The sequence below is a fragment of the Sinohyriopsis cumingii genome, chromosome 5 (assembly GCF_028554795.1).
Source record: "Sinohyriopsis cumingii isolate HCF-2022 chromosome 5, ASM2855479v2, whole genome shotgun sequence".
Lineage (NCBI taxonomy): Eukaryota > Metazoa > Mollusca > Bivalvia > Unionida > Unionidae > Sinohyriopsis > Sinohyriopsis cumingii.
This window is the reverse complement of record NC_142965.1, coordinates 67,229,688-67,255,160: the sequence shown is the minus strand read 5'-3', so window position 1 is coordinate 67,255,160 and position 25,473 is coordinate 67,229,688. Positions and strand designations below refer to the sequence as shown.

Here is a 25,473-nt window from a genome sequence, read left to right as displayed (position 1 = left end):
CGGGTGAATCCATCTTGACGATAAATGGAAAAATAAGTACACTTGGCGACAATTATATAACCATGTCAAATTCGTTAAAAGGTTTACGTAGTGAAATTAACTTGCATGAGGAACGGTTCAGGTCAGCGCTAATGCATTTCGACGATGTGAAACACATTGTCGATAGTTTTTTTCGGGGACCCCCGACGGCAGACGAACCGAATTATGTAATGATAAAAAATGCTATTTCGGAGCTTATGGCGCTGTCGGCCAATTTACCCCCGTTGCGAAAAAATGTTAACAGGATCGATGACAACTTTGATAAATTCTTTGGTAAAAAAAATACCAAGCCGGATGAGATTACAATAACTATAAATGATATCACTGCGTATGGACAGGAAATAAAAACAATCAAAACTGACGTTGCAACAAACAAAAGGAGTGTAGACGCGCATGAACGGGAAATAGAAATAATCGGCGCTAATGTTGCAACGATCATAAATAATGTAGACTCGCATGGACGGAAAATAGAAACAATCAAAACTGATGTTACAACGATCATAAATAATATGGACACGCATACACAAGAAATAGGAACAATCAAAACTGATATTGAAGCGAGCAAAAAGAGTGTGGACGCGCATACACAGGAAATAGGAACAATCAAAACTGATGTTGAAGCGAACAAAAAAAATGTAGACGCGTATTGGCGGGGAATAGGAATAATCAAAACTGATGTTGCAGCGAACAAAAAAGGTATAGACGTGCATACATATGAAATAGGAACAATCAAACTTGATGTTGCAGCGAACAAAAAAAGTATGACCGAGAATACACGGGAAATAGAAACAATCAAAACTAATGTTGTAACGATCATAAATAATGTAGACGAGCATTGGCGGGAAGTAGGAATAATCAGAACTGATGTTGAAACGATTAAAGACGGACTACCGAGAGTAGCAGAGCAATTCGAAAAAATAAAAACCCCTCATGAGAACATCATCAACACAGTATACACAATTCGGCATGGATCATTCGATTGGACTCCTACACAGAATACAGTAAATATCACCGCAACTGTTAAGGGCATTTATCGATTGACACTGGTTTCAATGATGCAGTTTAATATATTATCGTCGAGTTCATCCGGGTTTAACAATACAATATCAACAATTATAGACAAGAACGCAACTGAACAGTTTACAATTTATGCCGTTGATAGAAATCTAGCCGGGGCAAACATTACATGGTATGTGGAATTTGCAGCGAATCTAAGTAATTAAAAACACTAGCTCTTTTAAAATAAAAATGACCACCAAGGAAATTGAATCAGAGGTATCACCGACGTCACATCAATATCGATTCGATACCGCAAGAGAATTCTCCGCGAACTTAAAAACGCTTTCCGAACAATACCGTGCAAAAATAAAAAAATACCGCCGAAAAATAACCGCCATCGACGCGGTCGTGTACTCGGTGTCGGGTATAGTAGCTGGCGCCGGTGTTATTTTATCCACAGTGACCACGATAGCCCCGATCGCTGTTCCAATCGCTGTCTCCGCGATGACAACAGTTGCTGGAGTTGCCAACGCAATCACTAGGAAGATATCATCGTGTTTTCAGAAAAAACTCAACGAGTATACAGTAAAACATCAAATAGTATCCGACGCATACTCGAAATTATCCGGGTTGATCTCGTTATCGATTGATAATTTGTTCGTATCCGATGTTGAATTCTCCACGATGGTCCAGTTATATAGCTCCGCGATGTAAAAAATCGAGGATTTTCAACTGGAAGCCGAAACCACCTGGTTGTTAAAATTAGACACTAAAAACAACGAATAATAATAATGTCGCTGAACCCCGAAGGGTCTCAATTACTTCAGCGGATCGCGGAGAATACCACTCCGGTACAAACAAATATGATATCGATAACATCAACGAAACCCGAATTCAGTGTAAACTTTCCATCACCGGTTCCAGTAAAGGAAATAGCGCTGGCAAAATTGCGAGTATATCACAGTTGGCCTAATATCCGAGCGGACGCATTTAACGGACAACAACCTAATAACTCGCTGGTTTTTGCACGGACAAATAAACCCGATGGGACCCCAGACTGGGAGGAGGTTACAATACCAACTGGGTCATACCAAATAGAGCAAATCAATAAAGAATTTCAACGCAGGATAAAATCGATCACAGGAAAGGAATCAAAAATCGCTATTACGGTTCATGAACCGACGTTATCGTCGACGATTGAAATAAGCACACCGGGGTATATGGTTGATATTTATAACAGTTCAATAAGAACCATACTAGGATGGCCTGAGAATCCACCCGCGGACACCCCCCCATCAACTATCCTCAGACACGATAACGGAGATGGTGGTAGGCATATTGCTCCATACAACGTAAATATCGCATCAGTGATAGCGATTAATCTAGTGTGTGATGTTATCGAAGGGAGTTATCAGGTGGATACCAAGCAATCAAATCAAGCTCAACAGGGGTATATCCTTTATTCGTTTTCACCAACAGCCCCTCCGGGATTTTTGATCATTGAGAGTCCGATTAATCCGGTCTATATGCGATGCCATGATCGGTTTTTAACGAGAATTAATTTCAGACTTACCGATCAGTCAAATAACCTAATTGATCTGCAAGAGGAGGAGTTAGTGATCACTCTGTTTGTAAGATCATAGCAGCAGAGGGGGCGATGACATCGACGCGGTCGTCGATGTGCTTACCGGACGCTGACGACGCTGGGGATCAACGCGCAGAAGGTGTTAATTAAACCAAATGACGTTTGGACGATCCCCCAACGACGACGTCGTTTTTTTTTTACCAGGCGCTGACGACACTAGATCGTTGAGTGCAGAAAGTAATAATTAAGCAAAATAACGATTGGACAAAATGTCTGATTCGCCCCCTCTGCTGCTTAGGGTGTTTACAAAATCTGCCCTCAATTACCTAAACACCATTTTTCCAGGAAAGAGAATCTGCTGGAACCCCAAATCTAAGATCATTAAATTTGCAAAATTCCAAGTTACCAAAGAATGAGCTATTCAAAAATAGCTTTCAATTTTCAGGTGTGCTTGTTTGGAATAACTGCAGCAATGTATCATTTATGTGAATAGTTGTTGTTGTTGTTGTTGTGTGTGTGTGTTGTTATTAGGTTGTATCTTATATGTGCATAATAGAGGGCCTCAAGGTAGATTATTTTCTCATTTGTAACTGAGCCACAGTCTGAAAACAAAGTCTTTATTAATATAAGCAATATAAAAGTATGAGACAGCATTTCTGTTTTCATGTTTATATGTGCTGGCTTGACAACATTGGTATGATGACAGTAATTTATTTAGATTAAAGGTATGATTTTAACAATGACAAGGTCATTACAATGACAAAATGGGTGGAAATTTCTTGCTTGCTCTAAGAAGACTTGCCTGTACTATTAACCTTCTATCATTTCAGATCCTTACCAGTGACAATACATCGCAGCGGGGATCAATGACAGTATTTAATCTGGTGACTGGAGTACATGGATCTAGTAATGCTTAGAACAGGTGTCATGGCAGTGGTCTCTTAGAAACACAGTTTAAAGTCACAAAGGCAACAATTACCAAAGGAACAAAATTGAGACTGATCAGGAACAATTTCTGAAATGGGTTGGAAATGCAAGCACCTTTGTATGATAATATTAAGAAGAAGCGTATCCTACAATACTGTGGAAATATTTTGTGCTGCTGTGTCGATCAGCTTTACAGCATATCCCTTATCGGAAAGATGCAAAGGAGATAAAATGCCCTCTGTTTATGAATTACTGGGATGAAAGCAGATTGCTTGTAGCTTTTCTGAAATTTATTTTGGTCATCAATTCAAAATTAAAATTCATTTTCAAGTGTCGGATTACATTGAAAGTCCTCTGTAACTCTGGGACTGGCACTCTTGCTTTATAATCAAAAAGTCATGTGTTGTACCACCACTTAAAAATACTGAAACCAGACCAGTAACTGAAGACACTGGACAAGTTTGTTTTATTTGTGGGCATTTATGACTGTATGAAGTAGACAGATGCTACCTCTAAATTTGGGACAAGTCCAAACTATGAATATACCTTTTTAGTAAATTACAGAACAGTAGACCAGTTTTCATTTGACCTTTCATCTTTGTAAATCCATCTCATTCAAAACACAACCATATATTTTGTGGCGTTTTTAGTAAATCAAAGCTACTACTGTTTTTATCTTTTTAATATATAAAGCAATATTCTTCAAATTCTTGCTGTTTTCATGCCATTGTGGTACATGAACTTAAAAAAAACCACAAGATATGCCTATAAATCACTGTATTTTAGAGGGATTGAATTTCAGTAGGTCTTTAATTTTAGCATTTTAATGACGTACAGTTTTAACAAATTATTGCTATAGGATATTTAGTGCTTATGACTTTAAGATGAATAAACATAATACAGTGTGTGCCAAATTGTCAGACACCAAAGTAGTATATTTTAACCATTTTATTCCCAGTAAAATAGGTCACCCCATTTTAAGGTCATTTTTGTGCTGCAGTACAGGCATCTTTATAGAGAGACCACTATGCTATAACATTTTTTGTTAACGCTCTTGATGTCAGATATTAAGAAAAATGTCAGTTCTTTTTAATTATTTATTGATATAATTTTTAAATTTTCTCAGAATTACTGTCAGATGTGAACACATGTACTGGTCCTGAAAATGTTTGGATTATCTGGACTTGTTGTACTGTTTAGACACAGTCATTGATTCGATTTCATCAATATTGCACAGGTCATCTCCGAGACAGTCCTTATTTTGTTATGCTCAGGAATACTCTATTTGACCCTGTTAAAATTTCAAATGTGAAGTGTTGTTTACCTTGCTGTCCTTCTTTGTTATTTCTTCATTTTAAGTTTTAAGAAAATATATATTGAACCAGAACACAACAAAATGCATGGAGCACATTTTTCTTGTAGATCCTTTAACCACTAAAAGAAATAATGAAACCAACCACGGTGAATCTTAAAACACATGCCCACAACACAGCATGTTTGTAAAAATATGAATATAATTTTTCTATCTTAAGTAAACAAAGCAACATGTAAAGACAGTGAAAAAAGAAAGTAATATTTTCAACAACAAAATGTTGATACCAATTGTGGATTGTTATAAACAAGATAAACATCCATGTGCTGATACGTGATACAGTGTGACAGTAAAGTTGATGAAGGATGAATTGCATTTTGTCTGGTCACCGATTATGCTAGACTTATTATTTTATGATTCATCTTTCTGTTTTCTAGTCTACCATTACACTAGATGTACTAGATTTAATTCCTTTCTGAATCTGAAAAACAAGCTTATACTTTAAAATTTAAATTTGTGAATACCATATGCACTTAATTTTTATCGGTTCGAGTCTCGGATTCGGCTAATGTGGGTATGTGAGAAAGCTTGCCAGTAGCTTCTCATGGGTCGGTGGTTCTTTCTGGGGTTTTTCCGGGTTCTTCCTCCACCGTTAATACTGGCCGCCATGTATAGCCTATCTTGTGCTGAAAAATGGCGTTAAACCCTACAACAACAACAACTTAATTTTTATATGATTTTATCCAAAATGCAGTTCATCTGAACACAGCTTTTTATAAAGTTTCACTATTATAGCTTATGGTTTGAATTCTCAGATTTCACAAAATGGTAAAATAAAGGAAAGAACGCAAGAAAGGAAAGATAATAACAGAAAATAGTTTCTTTATAAAAAAAATGCTGAATAATAACACAATGTGGTTATTAACATAACATGTTCCCCAGCATAACATGGTCTCTGATATAACATGGTCCCTGATATAACATGGTCTCTAATATACAGAATGAAGAACAAACCTAAATTTATTCTCTGTCTCTTCTGCCATCAATAACTATAAGTGATATTTTAGAGTCCTTGGTATTTTATATTTGAACTATTTGGGTAGCTGAGTGGTCTAAAGTTTTCGCTTTTACTTATAATTGCTATCTCATCTCAGTCCACATGGGTTCAAGTCTGGCTTATCGTTGAGGGTATGTCAGAAAGCTTGTCAGTAGCATTCTGTGGATCAGTGGTTCTTACAGGAGTTTTCACTCATTTTCCTCCACAAGTAATACTGGCTGCCAGGTATAGCCTATCTTGCACTGAAAAATGGTGTTGAACCCAAAACAACAACAGCATAATTTTGAAGAACCATCTGAATTGATTCATCAATGCTTGTCAGCATTATATCGTGTCAATATTGGATTTAAGGCTTCTTTAATTTCTACCACAATGGAGTGTACAAAGGGAGACAAAGCAATCAAGAACATCAAATCTGAAAAATGTTTGTACCATAAATAGAAACAAATGTTACAATTTAATTAATTATGATTGGCCATAAATTTGTCTTTATCTTATAATTTAACCAATAAAAATCAAGTTAAATAAGGAACATGCAAAAGTTCTTGTGGTCTCAGTTTAGTTCCATGGCAGATTTCCCCATCCAAACCTCATTTTGGCTGTAGTCCATTCAATCTTCATAAGTAAATGAGCGGTACAAATAATGGTGTTCCATATTCTGCAATTAAATTCCTGAACCATTCTAAGTGATCTGTCTCATTTACGTATCTATGGCAAACATCATATTAGTTTGAGTTCCAACATGTCATGATCATTCCATGCATTTTTTAAATACAATTTGTATTATCTTTGATATTTTTAGAGTCAGCATAACTGAATAGATGTATATTATTTTGGTGATATATTCTGTTGTCAAATGCAATCTAACATTATCAAAATATATTAATGTTAAACTGTGTTATCTTTTGAGGCAAGGTTTTAGCAATGATGGAGATTTATAACCAATTGCAGTATATGTACATGATGTACACGCATTGTTCAGAATTAGAAATGCAGAAAAATAAAATCATGCAGAAACTTTTCCATATGTATGATACCATTAACTTACCCCATGTATTGTTACCATTATATTTGTTGATATGCATAGCATTTGTCACATTTGCCTTATTCTAGTCCACTGTTGATACATTTAAAATGTCACATTATTAGAATGTGATGGCCATTATTATATCTAAAATGCCTACTATTGTAAATCAAAACTTTTCCTTGCATTATACTCTGTATGCCTCTGTGTGCCTCGTGTGTTATATATTTTGTATTTTAAAAGTGCCCTTACATTACAGAGTTTGGCTAGTGAAGGACATGGGCACTCACTTTTGGTATAATACTATACTGATTTATGTGCCATGGTCATCAAGGATATAGTGACATGTCTTTGATGTAAAATACATAAAACTAATAAATACTGTGTTGACCTTTTTTACAGCATCATAGACCTAGAAATGCCTTGATACAAAGAGATTGAGGTCAAAGTCATTTGCAGAACAAACAGATTAGACCTTTGAGCTGTTTGTGAATTATGTAATGGTAGATGTTAAGTCTGTTTTCACAGTAGAGTTGTGAGTTCCACGTATTCTAGGGGAAATTACTCTGTTTATCATATGAAATAGAGAATTGCTAGGAATCCAGGAATTAATATATCACTTGTAATAGCAGGGAATTACCAGGAATCCAGGAATTAACATATTTTGCATAGTAGCAGGGAATTACCAGGGATTAGCATATCATTGGTAGTAGCAGGTCATTATCAGGAATCCAGGGATTAACATATGTAGAGTAGTGGGAAATTTCCAGGGGTTAGCATACCAGCTATAGTAGCAAGAATTTCCAGAGGTTAGCATAGTAGGTTTAAAATGATGAAAATTTCCAGGGATTTGCATACAAGGTATAGTAAGCAGTTAATTACCAGATAATCCATATTACTGATACTAACCATATATTCAGGTTAGGGCAGTATCAGTAATAGGGATTACCAGTATCCAGGGATTAGCATTTCAAGTTTAGTACCGTCATAGGGAATATCCAGGGATTAGCATATCAAGTTTAGTGCAGTTATAGGGAATAACCAGGGATTGGCATATCAAGTTTAGTACAGTTTTAGGGAATATCAAGGGATTAGCATATCAAGTTTAGTACAGTTATAAGGAATATCCAGGGATTAGCATATCAAGTTTAGTACAGTAATAGGGAATATCAAGGGATTAGCATATCAAGTTTAGTACAGTAATAGGGAATATCAAGGGATTAGCATATCAAGTTTAGTACAGTAATAGGGAATATCCAGGGATTAGCATATCAAGTTTAGTACAGTAATAGGGAATATCCAGGGATTAGCATATCATGAATCCTAACTGAGAATAGATCTGACAAATACAAAGTGGCATAATTTATGTCAGGCTTGATATATTATTAGGACGTCTGATAAATGAAGGACCGTGTTTTATTTATGTAGTACTTCATACATGTCACGTAGTGTCTTGTATACTGTACATAGTTACTTTGGTTTTGAATTTGTATGATATTTTATCTCACATTAGATCTGCGATCTTCATCAGTAACATGCTTTCCTTTACACGTTGATATAATCAGCTTAACAATGTTTCTACCTGTTTAAATCAAGATACACATACCTAGATACATACCATATATATATATATATATATATATATATATATATATATATATATATATATATATATATATATATATATATATATATTAGCTTATAAGTCAAATTTAACTGAAACAACACAGACCCTCATCTGCCTTTGCATAATGTGCTTACAGATCAGGGTCTATGTTGTTTGTTCTACTGATCACTCTTAACAATCTTTATAAACCCATATCAATGAGTGCATTATGTGACAGTAGATCTGGGTCTGTGCATTTGGCAGTTGAACTTGACTTGTGAGCGAGTACATACATTATAACACATGGCTGTTTGTATAGAGATTGTGCACATATTCTTGACTCACTGAGTAACAGTTACATCGTCTGCCAATATGTTACGGTGTAAAAATTCAGATACTATCACCATTTGCTCTCATAAAGTGTTATCATTACGATGTCCTTAAAAGACTCTTGCATTCTGTGATAGCTTGTTATGTAAAAATCAAATTTTTGTTTATTTTTTCAATTAGAATTGTAAACACTGGTTTGCAATGTATAATATTATGTTAGCATTTTATGTACCTGACTTTTGTCTCCTATTCATGTGTATGTGTGTAATTAGTGACAAGATTGTATTGATTTTGTCTCCTATTCATGTGTGTGTGTGTGTGTGTGTGTGTGTGTGTAATTAGTGACTAGATTGTGTTGATTTTGAACCAGAACACTGTAACTTCAAATGTGCTTGTCTGACAGAGCTGTTAATTGCTGATCATTGTTGCATGATTGCTTGTTAATATACATAAGTGTGTTTGCATGTGTATGCGTGTGTGTGTGTTTGTGTTTGTGATTTGGATTTTTAACGTAGCTTTAACAATTTTTCAGTCATATTACTATGATGTCTGCAGTGTGGCAGCTTATAGTGATGTCTAGCACGGGGGCATCATGCCAAAGTCTGTGGCATGATGTCCCACCCAGTCACATACTGACACTAGGCCAACCTGTCCTAACACTAACCTCTTAATCCTGAGTACCAAGCAAGGCAGATGTTAGTACCATTTTTATAAGTCTTTGGTATGGCTCAACCAGGGATCGAACCAATGACCTCCTGCGTCCAAGGCAGAGGCTCTAACCACTAGGCCACCGAAGCAGTATGTATGTATGTTGTTGTTTTTGTAGGGTTTGATCTCCTATCACATAATCTTCTGGCATATCTGGGTCTATGCAGTTTGTTAGGAGTAAACAGTAGAACTAACAACATTGACCCTGATCAGCATACATACCACTGATTCTTACTCGATGTTTGTTATATATTGCCAAGTTCTTGTACTGAAATGCAAATGTTATACCTAGGGAAGTTCTCTCCAGTTTAAATTTCATAATTCCTATAGCGATGTAAAGTTGAACCTTACATTCACAAATCAACCAAAAATATACAGTTGAAGTGCACAAAGCTTTTACACATTACAGTTATTTAATATATTTAATTAAGTATACATGCATGTTCATAATTGGAAAGTTGCAAAAATGTATGAGCAAATTTTTCCCAAAAATGGAAATATGTAATCGCAGTGTAGAATTTAGGATCATTATTGATATTACAATTAGAGCATTGAAGAAGCGAAGAAAGCACAAACTTGAGAAGGACAAGTTTACCTCAGTTCCAAATGTATCTTATGTACATGTAGATGAAAGCCCATGTAATCTTGTTTACTTGTATTGCATGCATTAAACCCATTGTAGCCTTTTACATAGTAGCCTTTTGTTGTTGTATAGCTGCAAATATATCTAGACCTCTACTGCATTCAGATAAACTCTCTTATGATAATCATTGCTACAGAACTTGCCTCCTCAGAATTCATGAATAGTCTTCATCAGTGATTCGTTTGTATTTCATGACTGATGTAGGTGTTGCTGTTCCACACTTCATGTTTATTGGCAAGGAAGTAATTTTAACCAGCTTTTTACGCATGGAATTAATCAAAGATTTTGTTTCAAAGAAAATTTACCTTTATTGTTTTTATGTCCCATTACAGTAGTGATAAGGCATTCATTATTACACTTGTCCATCTGTCTTGTCTATTACACCTTAGATGATAAGATATCAAGTAGGTAATTTCAGCTACTTCAGTGGGAATTGTGTTTTATGAACACATTTCTGTGGGGGGGGGGTGTCTTTCAGAGATTAACACTTTTGAGGAATATACTAATTTTAACTTCCAGTTATTTTAACAAAAACCTGTATGATTATTTTCTGATTGTGTTACTGCACATGAAAAGTTGCCCTATATCCTTGGATAGTCTTCTTTACAAAACACTCTTGTGGCAATAGTATGGCGCACAATTCAGACCATAGCTATAATATAAAAAAGCCATCTTGTGGCAATAGTATGGTGCACAATTCAGACCAGAGCTATAACAAAATTAATAAAACTTTTGTGGCACTAGCATGGTGCACAATGCAGACCATAGCAACCAAAAAAACCCAGCTGTTGTGGCAATACCATGGTGCACAAATCAGACCATAGCTGTAAATAAAAAAACTCTTGTGGTAGTAGCATGATGCACAATTCAGACCATAGCACAAAAGAACTTTAAACCACCCAAACTGCTCACCTACTGGTGGGGACTTTAGGTTAAACCACTAACACTGTTCAACTATGTGAGTGGACAATAGGTTAAAGCACCAGTACTGTTTAACTACTGTATGTAAACTTTAGGGTAAACCGCAAATAGTGCTGATGAACTTGAACTAAGTTAAGCCATCAATACTGCTGAACTACTTGAGTGGACTTTAGGTGAAGTGACCAATACTGTTCAACTACTTTTTGGGATTATAGGTTAAATGACCAATACTGCTAAACTACTTGAGGTGGTTATAGGTTAAACCACACCTTCACTGCTATACATTTGTATCATATTTTTTTCAAGTACTACTTATAAATTTTATTTGGATTTTAACAAGGGAGTAAGATCAAGTCATGTATCTTCTGACCAGATAATCTGATAATGTTGCAAATTTTACATGTACACTGTTTAGGCACCTATTATATGGATATCTGTGTGACAAAGTAATATTTCACCTCATGTATTTTATGGCATTGTTATTGGTTTAAATATCAGCATAAATTTTGCATTTAGTCATTTTCTCGGAGACAGTTGCATTACAGTCAACGCATGTAATATGTGTATTCATCATGAATGGTACTTGTGATAACTAGAAAAAGCAGGCGACACTGACCTCCTTTTCATGTTCCAGTAGGTAGGTATTTTGGAATATGCCTCAGCAGAGCAGTCAATACAGCAATATGCAGATGTAATGTTTTTGCATTATAATAACTGGATATCATTATGTTTAAAATTATGTCTTTCTCCTGTATTACACTTTATATGCCTCGATGTGGACTGAAAGTTAAAATATCAGCTGTTTTGTATTGTGTATATTGTATTTTAAGATTACACTTAAATTAATTGATTAATTATCTTAATTTCACTTGTGCCAATAGGATCTTCTTTCTCTCTCCACATATGATATGTTGATACAATTAAGTCTTTGCAACATTGTATTAGAAGTAAAACATGAAATACAAAACTATTAATTGTTTTTGTTTTGACAGGAAACCTAATTCAGGAATATAGCTTGTATAATCCACTCATTCACTCTCTATATCTCACAAGTTTTGACCCCGTTTTTGATGTAAAAATTATCAGCACAGTTTCAGAGTATTTATGTTTTCTTCCATGAGCACATACATTTGGTTTGATAATCCTTTAAACGGTGAAAACTATTACAATATCACATGACATGATGGCAAACAAACGGCATTGTATTACCGTCTTTAGTGCTGTACATTTTAATTATTATGCGTGCTTTTGCAGATTTTTATCTCATGGCACTCGGTAGCAAAAAGTATTTTGTCAGTCTTCAGATGAAAATGATATAATTAACATTTTACAGTCTAAATTAGTTTTACTTCATTTCCTTTTTTTCTAGCAAGTTACACACCCATGTAAACGAGAGCTCCTATAAGGGAATGATGTTTTAGTGAGCAAAAAGAATTTCCAGGAAGTCAAAATAAAACCAGTTCTTTCTTTTAACCAAAGAATTTTGAAACCATCTCATATTCTTCAGTTATAAAATAAATTTCAAATTATCTGCTTTGGTGAACATATTGTATGTCAGCTTGGCACCATTTTCATTGACTAGACATCATTAGATATCTTTCGTAAAAGCGCAGTGTGAAAATGATCATCCATTCAAAGAGAAGATTTCAGCAGCTGTCATGGACACTATATTGGATGTATGACTGGCACCATTTTCATTTAGGACCAGTTAGATATCATAAAAAGTCCACTGGTGAAAATCCATTGTTGATAAAGCCATCCATCAGAAGGAGTAGCGATAACAATATTTTCAAGGTAGCCACCATGGTGGCTATATCAAGGTTTAGTAATTTCATCTAGGACCAAGTAAACTACAAGAATTCTGCTGATGAAAACCTCATTTCAAAGTGAATTTCCATTTACATGAAGTTGCAAAAACAATTTTTTTTCTTCAGGTTGGCCACTTTCTGGATATCATATCAAAACCATTTTTATTTTGGATCAATAAAGCATTTTAAAAATTCTTAGTGAAAACCCAATGATAATATAACCATTGATTTAGGAGTAATAGTGATAGCAAGATTTTCAAGCTGATCATAGTGTAGCCATATTAGACCTCAGACAAGCACCATTTCATCTAGGACCAACTTTACATCATAAGAAATCTTTCAGTGAAAACCCCATATCAATATGACTTTCCATTCAGGAAGTCTAGTAACAAGATTTTCAAGGTAGCTGCTGTGGTAGCCATATAATAAATGTCAGATTGGCACCATTTTCATAATGGACCAACTCGACATCTTAAGAAGTTCTTTTAGTGAAAACCTAATGTTTGAGACAACAATAAAAAGATTTTCAAGATGGCTGCTACGTGTCAGACATATTAAACATTTAACACAAACTGGATTTATGAAAACCCAACAAAGTAACACTTTCTCTTCTGAAGGTATTGAAACAACAAGATTTTCAAGATGGCTCCCATGGTGGCCACAATAGATGCCAGACCAGTATTTTTATTTAGGACCAGCTAGACACTATAAACTGCCTTTTAGCGAAAAACTGTTGATTTGACCATCCATGTCAGAGACGTAGCAATAAAAAGGTTTTCAAGATGGTGGTCATACTGAATATCAGATCACCATTTTCATTTAGGACCAACTAGACATGATAAGAAATCTTCTTGTGAAAACCTCAGGACAATATGACCATCCATTAAGGAGGATTTTCAAGATGGCTGCCACGTTGGCCATATTAGATGTAAGATCGGCACTATTTTCATTTAGACATCGTAAGAAGGTTTTTAGCGGATACCCCTTGTTGATATGACCATCCGTTCAGGAGGAGTAGCGGTAACAAGATTTTCAAGGTGGCCACATTAGATGTAAAAGCAGGACAATTTTCATTTAGGACCAACTAGATAATAATGAGGACTTTGTATAGTGCCTAATCTTTAGAAGCTCTAAGCACTTTACAACATTAGACAACACCTATAAGATAACATATAACATTACAAAAACAAACACATGAAATTAGAAAAACATTAAAAAATAAAAAACATACTGAGAATATTTCAAGTAGGAAACATTATTAGGTCTTTAAGTTTGTTCTTGCAGTCGAAATAAGTTAGTTTTGAGAGCCCTCTTGAATGTGATCACTGTGTCTTTGTGTCTAAGGTCAGTGGGCAATTCATTCCATGTTGCTGGGCCCTGGTATGCAAAAGAACGCTGTCCATATGACTGTGTGTGTTAAGTTTCATGGCAATCATGCAATTAGTTTTTGTGTAGTATCAATTGACAGATGGACAATGGATGACATAGCATCCCATTACCTCTTCTGAACCATGACCAGTAGAGCTAACAAAAAAATGGAGCCCAATCTCCCCACCCCTGCCCAAACCCCAAGAAATTCTGCGTATCACAATTTAGATATTCAAAAAAAGAGATGAAAGTATGAATTAGGTTGGTTTGTTTTGTCTTTAAAGGCAAATAAGTGTTTGTTCTTTTAATTTTGTATTTTGCCACTATTTTCTTGCCTTGAAACTAATTTCACACCAATCACCTTTGTCTGTTACTGAACCCTGACACTGATCTACATGTGTGCATTTTCTATAAACACTGAAAATTTGATGTAGTTAATAATGAAACTCATTATCGCAGTTCAATCATTTCTAGGGCATTAACTGCATGGTTATTCATTATCTATTGAAAATTTAAATTGTTTTACCTTATTTTAGATGATGCCATTTTCCGTTTGTTAAATGAGGTCACAGAGACCTTGCAATTGTTTTTACATTTTCATTATTTGAAAATTCAAGAGATGTGGGGTTGTTTTTACATACTATTAACTTCAAAAGAATCATATTAGAATGCAAGAACAGCAAAATTTTTGATCAGACATAAGTCTTTTTGGTGAAAACCTCGTGTTGATACAAGACCATCCATTCAGCAGTAATTGCAACATTATCAAGCTTGTCATCATGGTGTCCATATTGCATGTAAAATCTGCATTATTTTCCTTTATGGACAACTAAATATTATAAAAAGTCTTTTCTTTTTAAACAAAAATAAAAAAAATACTATGTTAGCATGGGCATCCATTCCAGGAGGAGTAGCAAAAACACAATTTTCAAGATGGCCATCATGTTGGCTACATTTGATGTTAAGAGTCAGTTAGGCACCATAAGACGTCTTTTGGTGAAAACCCCATGTAATTATGAATTTCTGTTCTGGTGAAGTAATGGTAGCAAGATTTTCAGACATGTTGGAGATCCACACCATTTTTATTAAGACCAACCTGACATAAGAAGAAGTCATTATGTGAAAACCCAATGTTACTATAACCAACAGTTCAGGAGGAGTAGCATTCAAGTTTGCAAGATGTCCACCATGGCAGCCATATTGGAGTCCGATTGGCACCATTTTCATTTACAACCAGCTGGACCTTGGGACAAATGCATGTGAACAGTTTTATGAAAATCCTTCAAGTAGTTCAGGAGTTGTAATGAAAATGGATGATCTATGACAAATTGACCTTAAAATCCCCAAATTAGGCATACTTACTACTAGCTCATCAACAAAGTAAACAATGTAAAGAGGATGTTTGAACATTACTATGATTCAGACTTGGATCAATTTCTTTATACTTTTGTTGAATAATAATTATAATTACATATGATTAAATTTTGTTTTGGTGTTTTAGTGCACAGCAAGATGAGTAACCTGTTTAGTACCAAGGCAGGTGGAATAAGGTGCCTTGACCATGGACACACCACAATCTGGGCTGATCCACTACCAATATTTAAATCAATGCCATTCCAGGCTTATTTTCCCTTTATGACATGCGGGAGAGCACATCAGGCCTATTCTACATCTGCAATCTTTCCATAACAATGTCCTTGACCTTTTAACAACCAAAAAAATAAAGAGGCTTCTTCCTTATCCCAGATGCAGTCAAGTCTGGCTCTAGTATTGTGCAAAAACTATTGTTCTTCTTTCAGTCAGAGACTTGAACCCTTTTGATCCAATATTGAATTCCTCACCCCAGATGCAAGCCATCCCCAGAGTTTGGTAACGTAGTGCAGAAACCATGAGGCACAGTGACCTTGATCTTTCACCCAGATATCAATAGCTTTCTATTATAAAGTTATTGCAAAGAATCCATTTTCCTTCATTTAGTCAAACTGACCTTGACCTTTGACCCTACAATGTGTAGTTTTTTTTTTAATATCCAAAGTATAAGCCATCTACAAAAAGTCTGGCAAGATGCTAGTGGACAGCTCAAGTTATGCTGAATGAAAATGGTAACAGACTGGCAGATGGATGGACACTACATTTGACTCGGGCATATACAAAAGCAATATTCCTGAAGATGGCAAGGCTGTGACATAACTTACACATGTTTAACTTCCCTTACCAAACAGTAACAATGCATAAGTATATGATGAAAAAATCTTGGACCAATTTGAATTTGTCCATGTTCAAAGCCTATTCTGTTGTTGGTCATAAAATAAAGAAATAAAATAAAAAACCATGGAAAAAATTGCAAGTAGAGAAGAACTAGACATATAAGATTGTCGCATTACCTAATGTGACATATGCGAAATTAAAAAAAGATCAAGGATGTAGCATAGCTCCGAAGAAATGCCCAAACAAAGTTGATGAACAGTTAAAGTCATCTATAATGTTACATTAGCAGTGAACCATGATCTCAAACTTGTAAATAATATATTTACATTTTCTAAGAGGTCTGATCAATTTTAGCAGTGTACTTTGACACAGAATTTGGTAAACATAACCAATTTATGTTAAAGCATCAGTCACATCTGATGGATTCTAACCAAATATAATCTAAATGTTATTCAACATCAATATAAAAATTATTAATGTTTTGTGAGGTTTTTGATCAATTCTAGCAGTGTATTTTGACAGAATTTAGTAAATAATACCTATTTACATCAAAGCATTAGTCACATCTGATAGAGTCTAACAAAACATAATTTTAATGTTATTTACTACCCTAAAGTAATGTCAAATTCTTTAACTCCCGCTTCCCCTTTAAAATGTTACACAATTTTGCCCAAAATAAGAATGTACATGTTGATTTTGCCCAAAATAACAATGAACAATCACATGGTGATTTTGCCCAAAATAACGATGAACAATCACATATTTTATAAATCTTTATTCAGTTAAAATATGTCTCAATATTTGTGTTTCTAGAAAAAATACAACATGACAATAATCAGGAAATTGTGTACAGTCTAGCTTAAACAAAGGAAAAAAGGCTTGTCAAGGGGGACATCTGTTCAGACAAAACAAAGAATACTACCAGTGAAGAAGTCGTCCATATAAAATGTTTGCCAATGTGTAACGTGTACGCATCAGTTTTTGCTGTTCATTCAATGCAAGATTCCAAGCAAACAGGGTTAACCCAGATTTCCTGATGTGTGGGGTCTCCAATCTATGTAAACAAATATTTAAATAAATCTCCTGTCACATACTGCACTTACACATCAGTTTCTCTGTTCTTCAATCTAGATAACATATGACGAGAATTGCATAAACCCTGATTTTTGGGGCAAACTGTGCAACAGCATATGTTAACGGGATTGGACTGTACATGGATGCATACAAGTCACACCTGAAGCATAATCATTGTAATTAATTAGTAATTAATGGCAGACTAATAGGATCTTAATCAACTCTTGGTCATAGTTATACATCATACGTGCAATAGTTGGGTTTACACATTGTATGTTCATAATATTAACGTTACGTTACATATTAAATACAGTATATACTCACAAATCATATCCAACTACAAACTGCATAGACCTAGATTTGCCATCCTATAATGTATTAGTGGATCTTGGATTGTTAGGTCTAATTAGTAGAACAAACAATATAGATGCTGACCTGTGAGATCTATGTGATGACAGATCATGGTCTATGCAGTTAAGACTAACAAGTAAAACAATATAGACCCTGATCTGTGAGATCTATGTGATGACAGATCAGGGTCTATGCAGTTAAGACTAACAAGTAAAACAATACAGACCCTGATCTGCAAGACCTATGTGATGGCAGATCAGGGTCTATGTGGTTTGTTATGCCTAAACAGTAGAACAAACAGAACAGACCTTAATCCGCAGAGATATAAGAATTACTTACAATATAATACTCAGCTACTAAAACAATGGGGCAAAGATACATTGTTGCAAGTAATACTTCTCTGATTAACAGAAAAATAACAGAAAACCTGACCCCTGCAGTAGGTAGGAATTAATGCTAAATTAGTATTATTCACACAAAAAACAGCTGTCTCCATAACGATATGCTGTAACAATGAAATCTTGTAGCAATACAGCAGTAGGTGCTAAATCTCTCCACAATGTGGTACCAAATTAACATAATTAAAACGTAGTCATATGAGTTCACATCTTGAAACTACAGAACAAAAAAATATATTTATACATTTAAAAAAAATTCGTTCCTGAGCCTAATAATGATTAAGAAAAGAAAAAAAATCTTTGGCATTTATGAAGGAAACAAAATAATAAAAAAAAGATGAAATATTGCTTATATTAACTAAAACATTGAGGTAATTTTGTTTTTGTAAGATCTGGTGACAACTTGTGTTGCCATGACAAAACTAATACATGATGATGTTACTGTAGTAATCTGCCAAGCAGCTTTGGCTTTAACAGAAACACATCAGTCCCTAATGAACAAATGCAATTTATAGCTGTATACAGCAAAGAATTCAATGATATAGCAATCAACGTAGTTGCAAACCAGCCTGGCAATCAAAGCAAGTAATGAAAATAAAGGTACAAATTGTATACTGGCACTATTGACAGATTTGTATGGAAAGCAACAATTTATATGAAAGAAAATTTTTACTATGAAACTTTGTATGACTATATGCTGAGTAACACATTTTCAGAATTTAAAGAATGTGTTACAACCCTGCAAATGAACCACATCCATATATATATGCTCGTCTCGTGACATCATTACAATGGCAACTTATAGTCTGTCAATTTCATTCAGCCAGAGATACAAAGCTAACGTCTGTCAATTTCTGCTGATTAATAATGATATCTGTGGCACAGTGCAGCAATGGTGATGGTGACGTGGCATCTCTGGGATAGAGTCACTGTGGCATAGGTGGTGTCTAAATGGTGGAGGTGACATGGCATCTCCAGGGTATTTATTGTCCCAGTGGTGTTGGTAACATGGCATATCAGGTTGTGTCCCATTGCCTTCACCTCCTCATTATTATCACAATTAAAAATTCAAGTCTCTGTTTTGGCAAATAATTCACTAAAAGTGAACCTGTATACATTATATCATGGCCATAATGAAGAAGCTGGAGCAAATGCTACAAGACATGGGCCAAACATTTAGTCGAACTACAAATACTTACACCAAATTGGCAGTGGTCAGTGACTCATTTTAAGCTGTAACCTGTTTACAATTGACTGATATGAGAGTAGAGTCAGCAATAAACTACTTGAAGAGCCATGTTTCCCACCCCAAGCATTCCACAGATAAATAAGCTACAGAGATGGCAGTAAGGACAAACGGGAACAGAGCATGCAAGTTCATCAGCATCTTGAATTTCGTATTTAACATAAAATCATCATGACATTAACAAGGACAATAGAGAAAAAGAAGTCACGGTTGGTATAAAGAATACAATATTCAATTTAATATCGTCATGACGACAAAATTATTCTCATTACCATGTGGAATACTGTACTCAACATTTCTTCATAACATGACCTTGGCAACCCAATCCCATGACCATAGTAACAAAACAGAACGAGAGTAAGTAAACTCGTCAGCAAGTGGAATATTATACTCAACATTTCATCATGACAACACCTTAATAGTGACGGAAGAGCAAGTGAAGCTCATCAGTACATGGAATTCTGTACTCAAAATTTCATCATGACAACACCATGGCAACAACAGGAGAAACCGAGAGAGTTTGTCAGCAACTGGAACATATGACAAGAGAGCTTGTAAGCAACTGGAACATATGACAAGAGAGCTTGTCAGGAAGCAGAATACTGTACTCAACACAATACATATATGTATACTTCAAAGTTTATAGTCTGAGTAATCTTCATGAAGTTAAAAGTTTGTTATAATTGCACACATCGATAATTTCACAAACAGTGTCTACACTGCTCTATCAACATGTTAGAAACTTAGCTCCATCTATATATATTGGAAACTCTCGTGTCTGGAGGTTCAATGTCTCTCCTATATGGCCACACCAAAAAAAAAAAAAACAACATTGGAAACTCTCATGTCTGGAGGTTCAATGTTTCTCCCAATATGGCCACACCAACAAAAAAACATTTCTGAGACCGATTTAACCCCTCTGTCTTTATACCATGCATGAATCGAGAAAATGATGAAGCTCTGGGTGTGTATTGGTTGGTGTTCACTTCCATTCCAAGAGGCATTATCTGACAACAAATATGCACTAAGTGTTTTTTAATGCAAGTTTCAACCAGAATGGAGGGTGGGCATTATGACCTGAGCTCCCAAGTTTCCTTGTTTTATTTCACCCAGCTTATTGAATTAAAAGATCAGCAACATAGTCATACACATTTGCTTATAAATTAAATCCAAACTGCACAGACCCACCTCTACCATAACACAATGTATCAGCAGACCTGGATAAATGCATTTCATTAGAAGTAATCAGCATACAGAGCCTGATCTGCTAGCACATAATGCAACTCAAGATCTGGGTACTTTTCATCTATAATCCATGTTTCTTGCCCACTCCATCATAAAACATTACTCACTTTAAATCTTACTTGAAAATATTCTGACTCACCAAGATTTGGTCTTGTGGATTTAATGCTATTTTTTCAGCACATGATAGTCTATACATGGTTGCCACTACATCATGGTGGAGAAAGAAACCAGGAACAACCACTGATTTGTCACTTCGAGTAATATTTCCAAGTCTGGGGTATTATTTTGTCATTACTCAAAGTGTAAAGTAATGTTTTAGGACACTAGGGACTGAAACAAGCCAGCAATTTATACAACAGTTATGGAAATAGGGTCTTTTGAGCAGTGGGAGGGGAGATGGAGCCCAAGGGGGTTATCAAGGCAGAAAAAATGGTTTTATGTTGCATGAAAACAAACAAATATTGACTACAATGTACAAATCTGACATGCCCTAGGTGTCATTAAACACTGGCTAGAGTTTATTCACATTAATATTTTAACAACCTGCTTTTATAAAAAAAATTTACACACATTAAAATTACAAGCTTTAAAATTAAGAAAAATGTACACTGTACAGAGATAATTTATTTACACTGACATCTCATTTGTTATATGCTACCTTTATTTTAAAATGTAAGAGTGAACTAGAAAACAAAAAATGTGGAGAAGAAAAAACAAAGCCCTATGCAGATTACAAAAGTCACATGGAGTAATACAGACCCATAAGTATAAATTTTACCACTTTTCCTGGATATTACTTTAGGCCATTACTGCTTACATCATTTCCTGATAAGCATTTACATTGCATTAATCATTAATTTCAATCAGCAATACCTGTAACTTTGTATTACAGTGGATACTTTGCAATTTTCATGATCTATTAAACAATTAACACTTTCCACCTCTTAAATGTCTAAATGGTTGCATGAAAGATCCAGAAAAAAAATAATTTAAAATGTAGCAAACAAAGGTCAAAACACAAAAAAATGAACATGAATCTTGATATGCTTTTGTTTTTTCGTTGCTTCTTTCCTAATGCTTTAACAATACACAATTGTCACAAAAAAACATAATCCTGAAATGTGCCATTAAAAAAAAAAAAAAATTTCTCTCACCATATAATAAAATCATTCAATATAACTCCAGGATTTTTCCAGCCACATTTTGTTTTATCAAAAAGATTTATTTGAGTGGGAGTGAAAAAGGTTCAAATAAAATCTTCCCATTATCAAATGCAAAGTAAGCATGTAAAACAGATGCCATGCATCTTTTCATCCCAGTAAACCAAACATTTTCACGACTGTGCATAGAATTTAGGACAAATGGATTGTAATTCATGAATAAACACCCATTGCATAAAAATCTCTATTAAATGATGACTGTCAGACATGGCATATGCTTTGCTTTTTCGTTTTTAAGAAAAGATAAAAAGATGTCCCTCATCAATAGCTTGTGTGTACCTAAGGATAGGATACATGTAATTGTATGCTTATAGCATGAACAGTTCAACACACACATATTTAGCACATTCATTAATACACATATTTTAACACATTCATTCATTTTCTATATAGTAGGCCACTACCAGCACAGTTTTAACATCAGCTTGCAAATTAAGACTCTAATAAAGGTACAGATACACAAAAGCTCTTGAACCTTAATATTCCTACAAAAAAGCTTAAATGACAAAGAAGCTAATTACCCTAACAGAACCTGGTTAGCATTTGCACTCAGCAGATTTTGGACATGTGTTACCTTTGTAATAAAAAACAATTAATATAAATAGATAGAAACAAATCCCAGAAGTTTTTTTATAGCGTCTAAATATCACCTATAAATCAAATCCAACTGCAAACATAAACCCTGATCTACCATCGCATGATGCTACTGCAGAACAGCAACTGTGTTATTTGTTCAACTAATTACTCAAACAAACCCAGATCTGCCAGCTTATTATATAATGGGAGATCTGGGCATGTGCAATTTGCAGTTGGACTCGGCTTATAAGAAAGTATACACAGTAAATGTAGTTCTTCTATATCTAATGTGAAAATATCTTGCATATACACATAACAGGTGCATACATCAGATCAAAACATTACCATAATACCTGACACTTTTGTCAAATACTCTCGTAGATGGTTAATTGTTCATTGCAAAACTTACTGTTATCTCCCTTATGACACCATGAGTTGTCTCCCTTGCCATATACTGAGAATACTTGTTCCTCTTGTAATTTCTGAAGCTTGTTACCAACCAAGCTTTCCATTTGATACGTCTTCACTTTTGATATAATGGATCAGACCTGCCTTTTATATGGACATTAGTCTGTAATTTAAAGGAAGATAATCCAGTCTCAGGTTATTAAGAGCAGTTGCAAATTCTCCTGGATAACTCATTCATTATTCATTGATTAATTTTATCTTTCTGAAGTGAATTACCTTACACCTCAGGTCTTTCAACTGTCATATTTAATTAGCTAACACTTGAAGAATATCTACATTTTAAATTAACTCTCACAGAAGGTTCTCTCATATATATCACAAATATCTTACAATATACAATTCCACTGGATCAAAAGTCATTTTTCAACATGAATCAGCTCCTATAAATGTATCTGCAGACCTTCTGGACTGAAGAGCTAATCCCATTCACACTGAATGATGGTGACACCCTTTGAACAAAAACAAGGTGCTGTAAAAAATGATGTGGTTTCCAGGGTAACCATGTTATCATTGTGCCAATATGGCTGCCACAGTAAATGGTGACATTCAGTATCTTGTGTTCTTCTCCGACTGATCTCATCTTTCCTTGAATGAATCCTTTCAAGCTAGAATCCACTAAGACCATGAGAATGTATAGTAACCATTTGTTTATATTTACTGTGGTCAATGACAGTTAAGTCTGCTTCTGTGGTTCTGGCTTACACAGTGCCCTATAGGGGCATAGTGGGAGATATATATATATATATATAGGCACATTATACTGTCAATATTTTTGTATAGGTATGTAAAATCAGTACGAGGTTGACACTACATGGAGGGCTTTTTCTGTACACAAAATATAGTGATAATACCTGAGTTCATCATCACCAAGCCATCAACACAGTTCTGATCAGTACAAATAGACTGATGAGAAGAAATACTGGAGATGACACACAAATACCCATGCTGTTATAATTCTTTGACTTCGTGCCATCTGGATGGCTAATGCCAGGTGTGACATACTTTGGATTATCGATTTTGAAGTCATCGTCTTTGGTGACTGGCTTCTGTGGCCGTTTAATGGGTTTCTGTTGTTTCATATCCTCATCATCTGGTACAATGCCAGCACCAGATCCACTGCCGCTTGCATTGGTTTCCAGATCATCATCACCATTTCCACTCTGCTCCAGATCTCCATCTCCACTGCCGTAGATCTCTGACATACAAAACAAAAAAATTATTAGCACTAAATAGTTATTGAAGCTGTTCAAATGAAAAAGACATAGTACTTTTAAATAACAAAATTTCTGTAGAACACTAAACCTTGCCTGTGCAGCCAAATGACAGTAATAGATGATAAATGTCCTGAACAACTTGACTAAAAAAAGTAAGATATTAATCAGACATGATTTTGGTAATCCACAAAGAAAGATGAAAATTTGAAAGGGGGTTTGGTGGTCCTCCCCCAACTGGGTCTCGAGGGGCAGTGCCCCCAATCTGGTGACCAAAGTCCCCAGGCCAATAATGCATTTTACAATCATAAAAATCTGCTCCTGGTACAACTTATGATCATAATATGTAACAAAATAATAATTTGAAAAACTAACAAACTTACCAAAAAGTTTCAACTTGACTTGAATAATTTCACAACATTTGTTGTCGCATGAATTTGTTCTCCAATACTATTGGTGCCTAAGTTATTTCATGTGCATGTCAGTGTTCACATCGTAATTAAGTCACAAACATTTCTCAATTTTTGCAGCAAATAGAATATACTTCTCTCTTTTCATAACAAATCTGTAAAATAAATACCCAAGTACATCAACTATATAAAATAATCCCATACATTCACTGGTCTTTTTCTCCAATCAATCAGAATACTCTTTATGAGAGTCGTGGGCTAACTAATATATGGAACAAATACATTACGTGGGTCGTTTTGGAATGGGACCGATCAGACCATTTTTATAAAACCAGATTCAAGATGATTAAAAAAAATGGAATATATCAGGAAAAATCAGATTCACGAGAAAACCGGAATTCTGCTTTAAAATGGAGAAAAATCATGTCTGATTAATACTGATAATAATGTTTATGAAAACATGGTTTCCACTAACTATATCTACTGCCTTCTAACACAGGCAACACAAGAAAATGCAAACCATGAAATACAGGTCACAATGACCATGTTTTAACTAATTCAGTAGTACTCTTCATAAAGTATTTAGATACCAAGCCTAAAACTACAAGTAACTGCATCTGTGAAAACGGCCTAAATACAGCACTGATGCTCAACGAATTGACAAAGGGACAGACCGAAATTAAAACAGACATCATTTATCCATGAACCAGAACCGCTCTGCAATCTAGTAACAAAGAAT

General features: G+C 34.9%; 2 protein-coding genes across 5 annotated transcripts in view; one reads left to right on the top strand and one right to left on the bottom strand.

The window, feature by feature from the left end:
* Positions 1-12,121, top strand: part of LOC149799359 (dedicator of cytokinesis protein 11-like) — a 236,498-nt gene extending 224,377 nt beyond the window's left edge. For all 4 annotated transcript variants that reach the window (XM_089958681.1, XM_089958680.1, XM_089958683.1 and 1 more), the window contains one exon: positions 3,454-12,121. In XM_089958681.1, the coding sequence (XP_089814807.1) occupies positions 3,454-3,540 (87 nt within the window). In that variant the 3' untranslated portion in view covers positions 3,541-12,121. The remainder of the gene's footprint in view (positions 1-3,453) is intronic.
* A 5,174-nt stretch (positions 12,122-17,295) lies between these two features.
* Positions 17,296-25,473, bottom strand: part of LOC149799358 (glypican-6-like) — a 64,921-nt gene continuing 56,743 nt past the window's right edge. Inside the window, exon 7 of the mRNA XM_089958679.1 lies at positions 17,296-24,308. Coding sequence (XP_089814805.1) covers positions 23,977-24,308 — 332 coding nt within the window. The 3' untranslated portion in view covers positions 17,296-23,976. The remainder of the gene's footprint in view (positions 24,309-25,473) is intronic.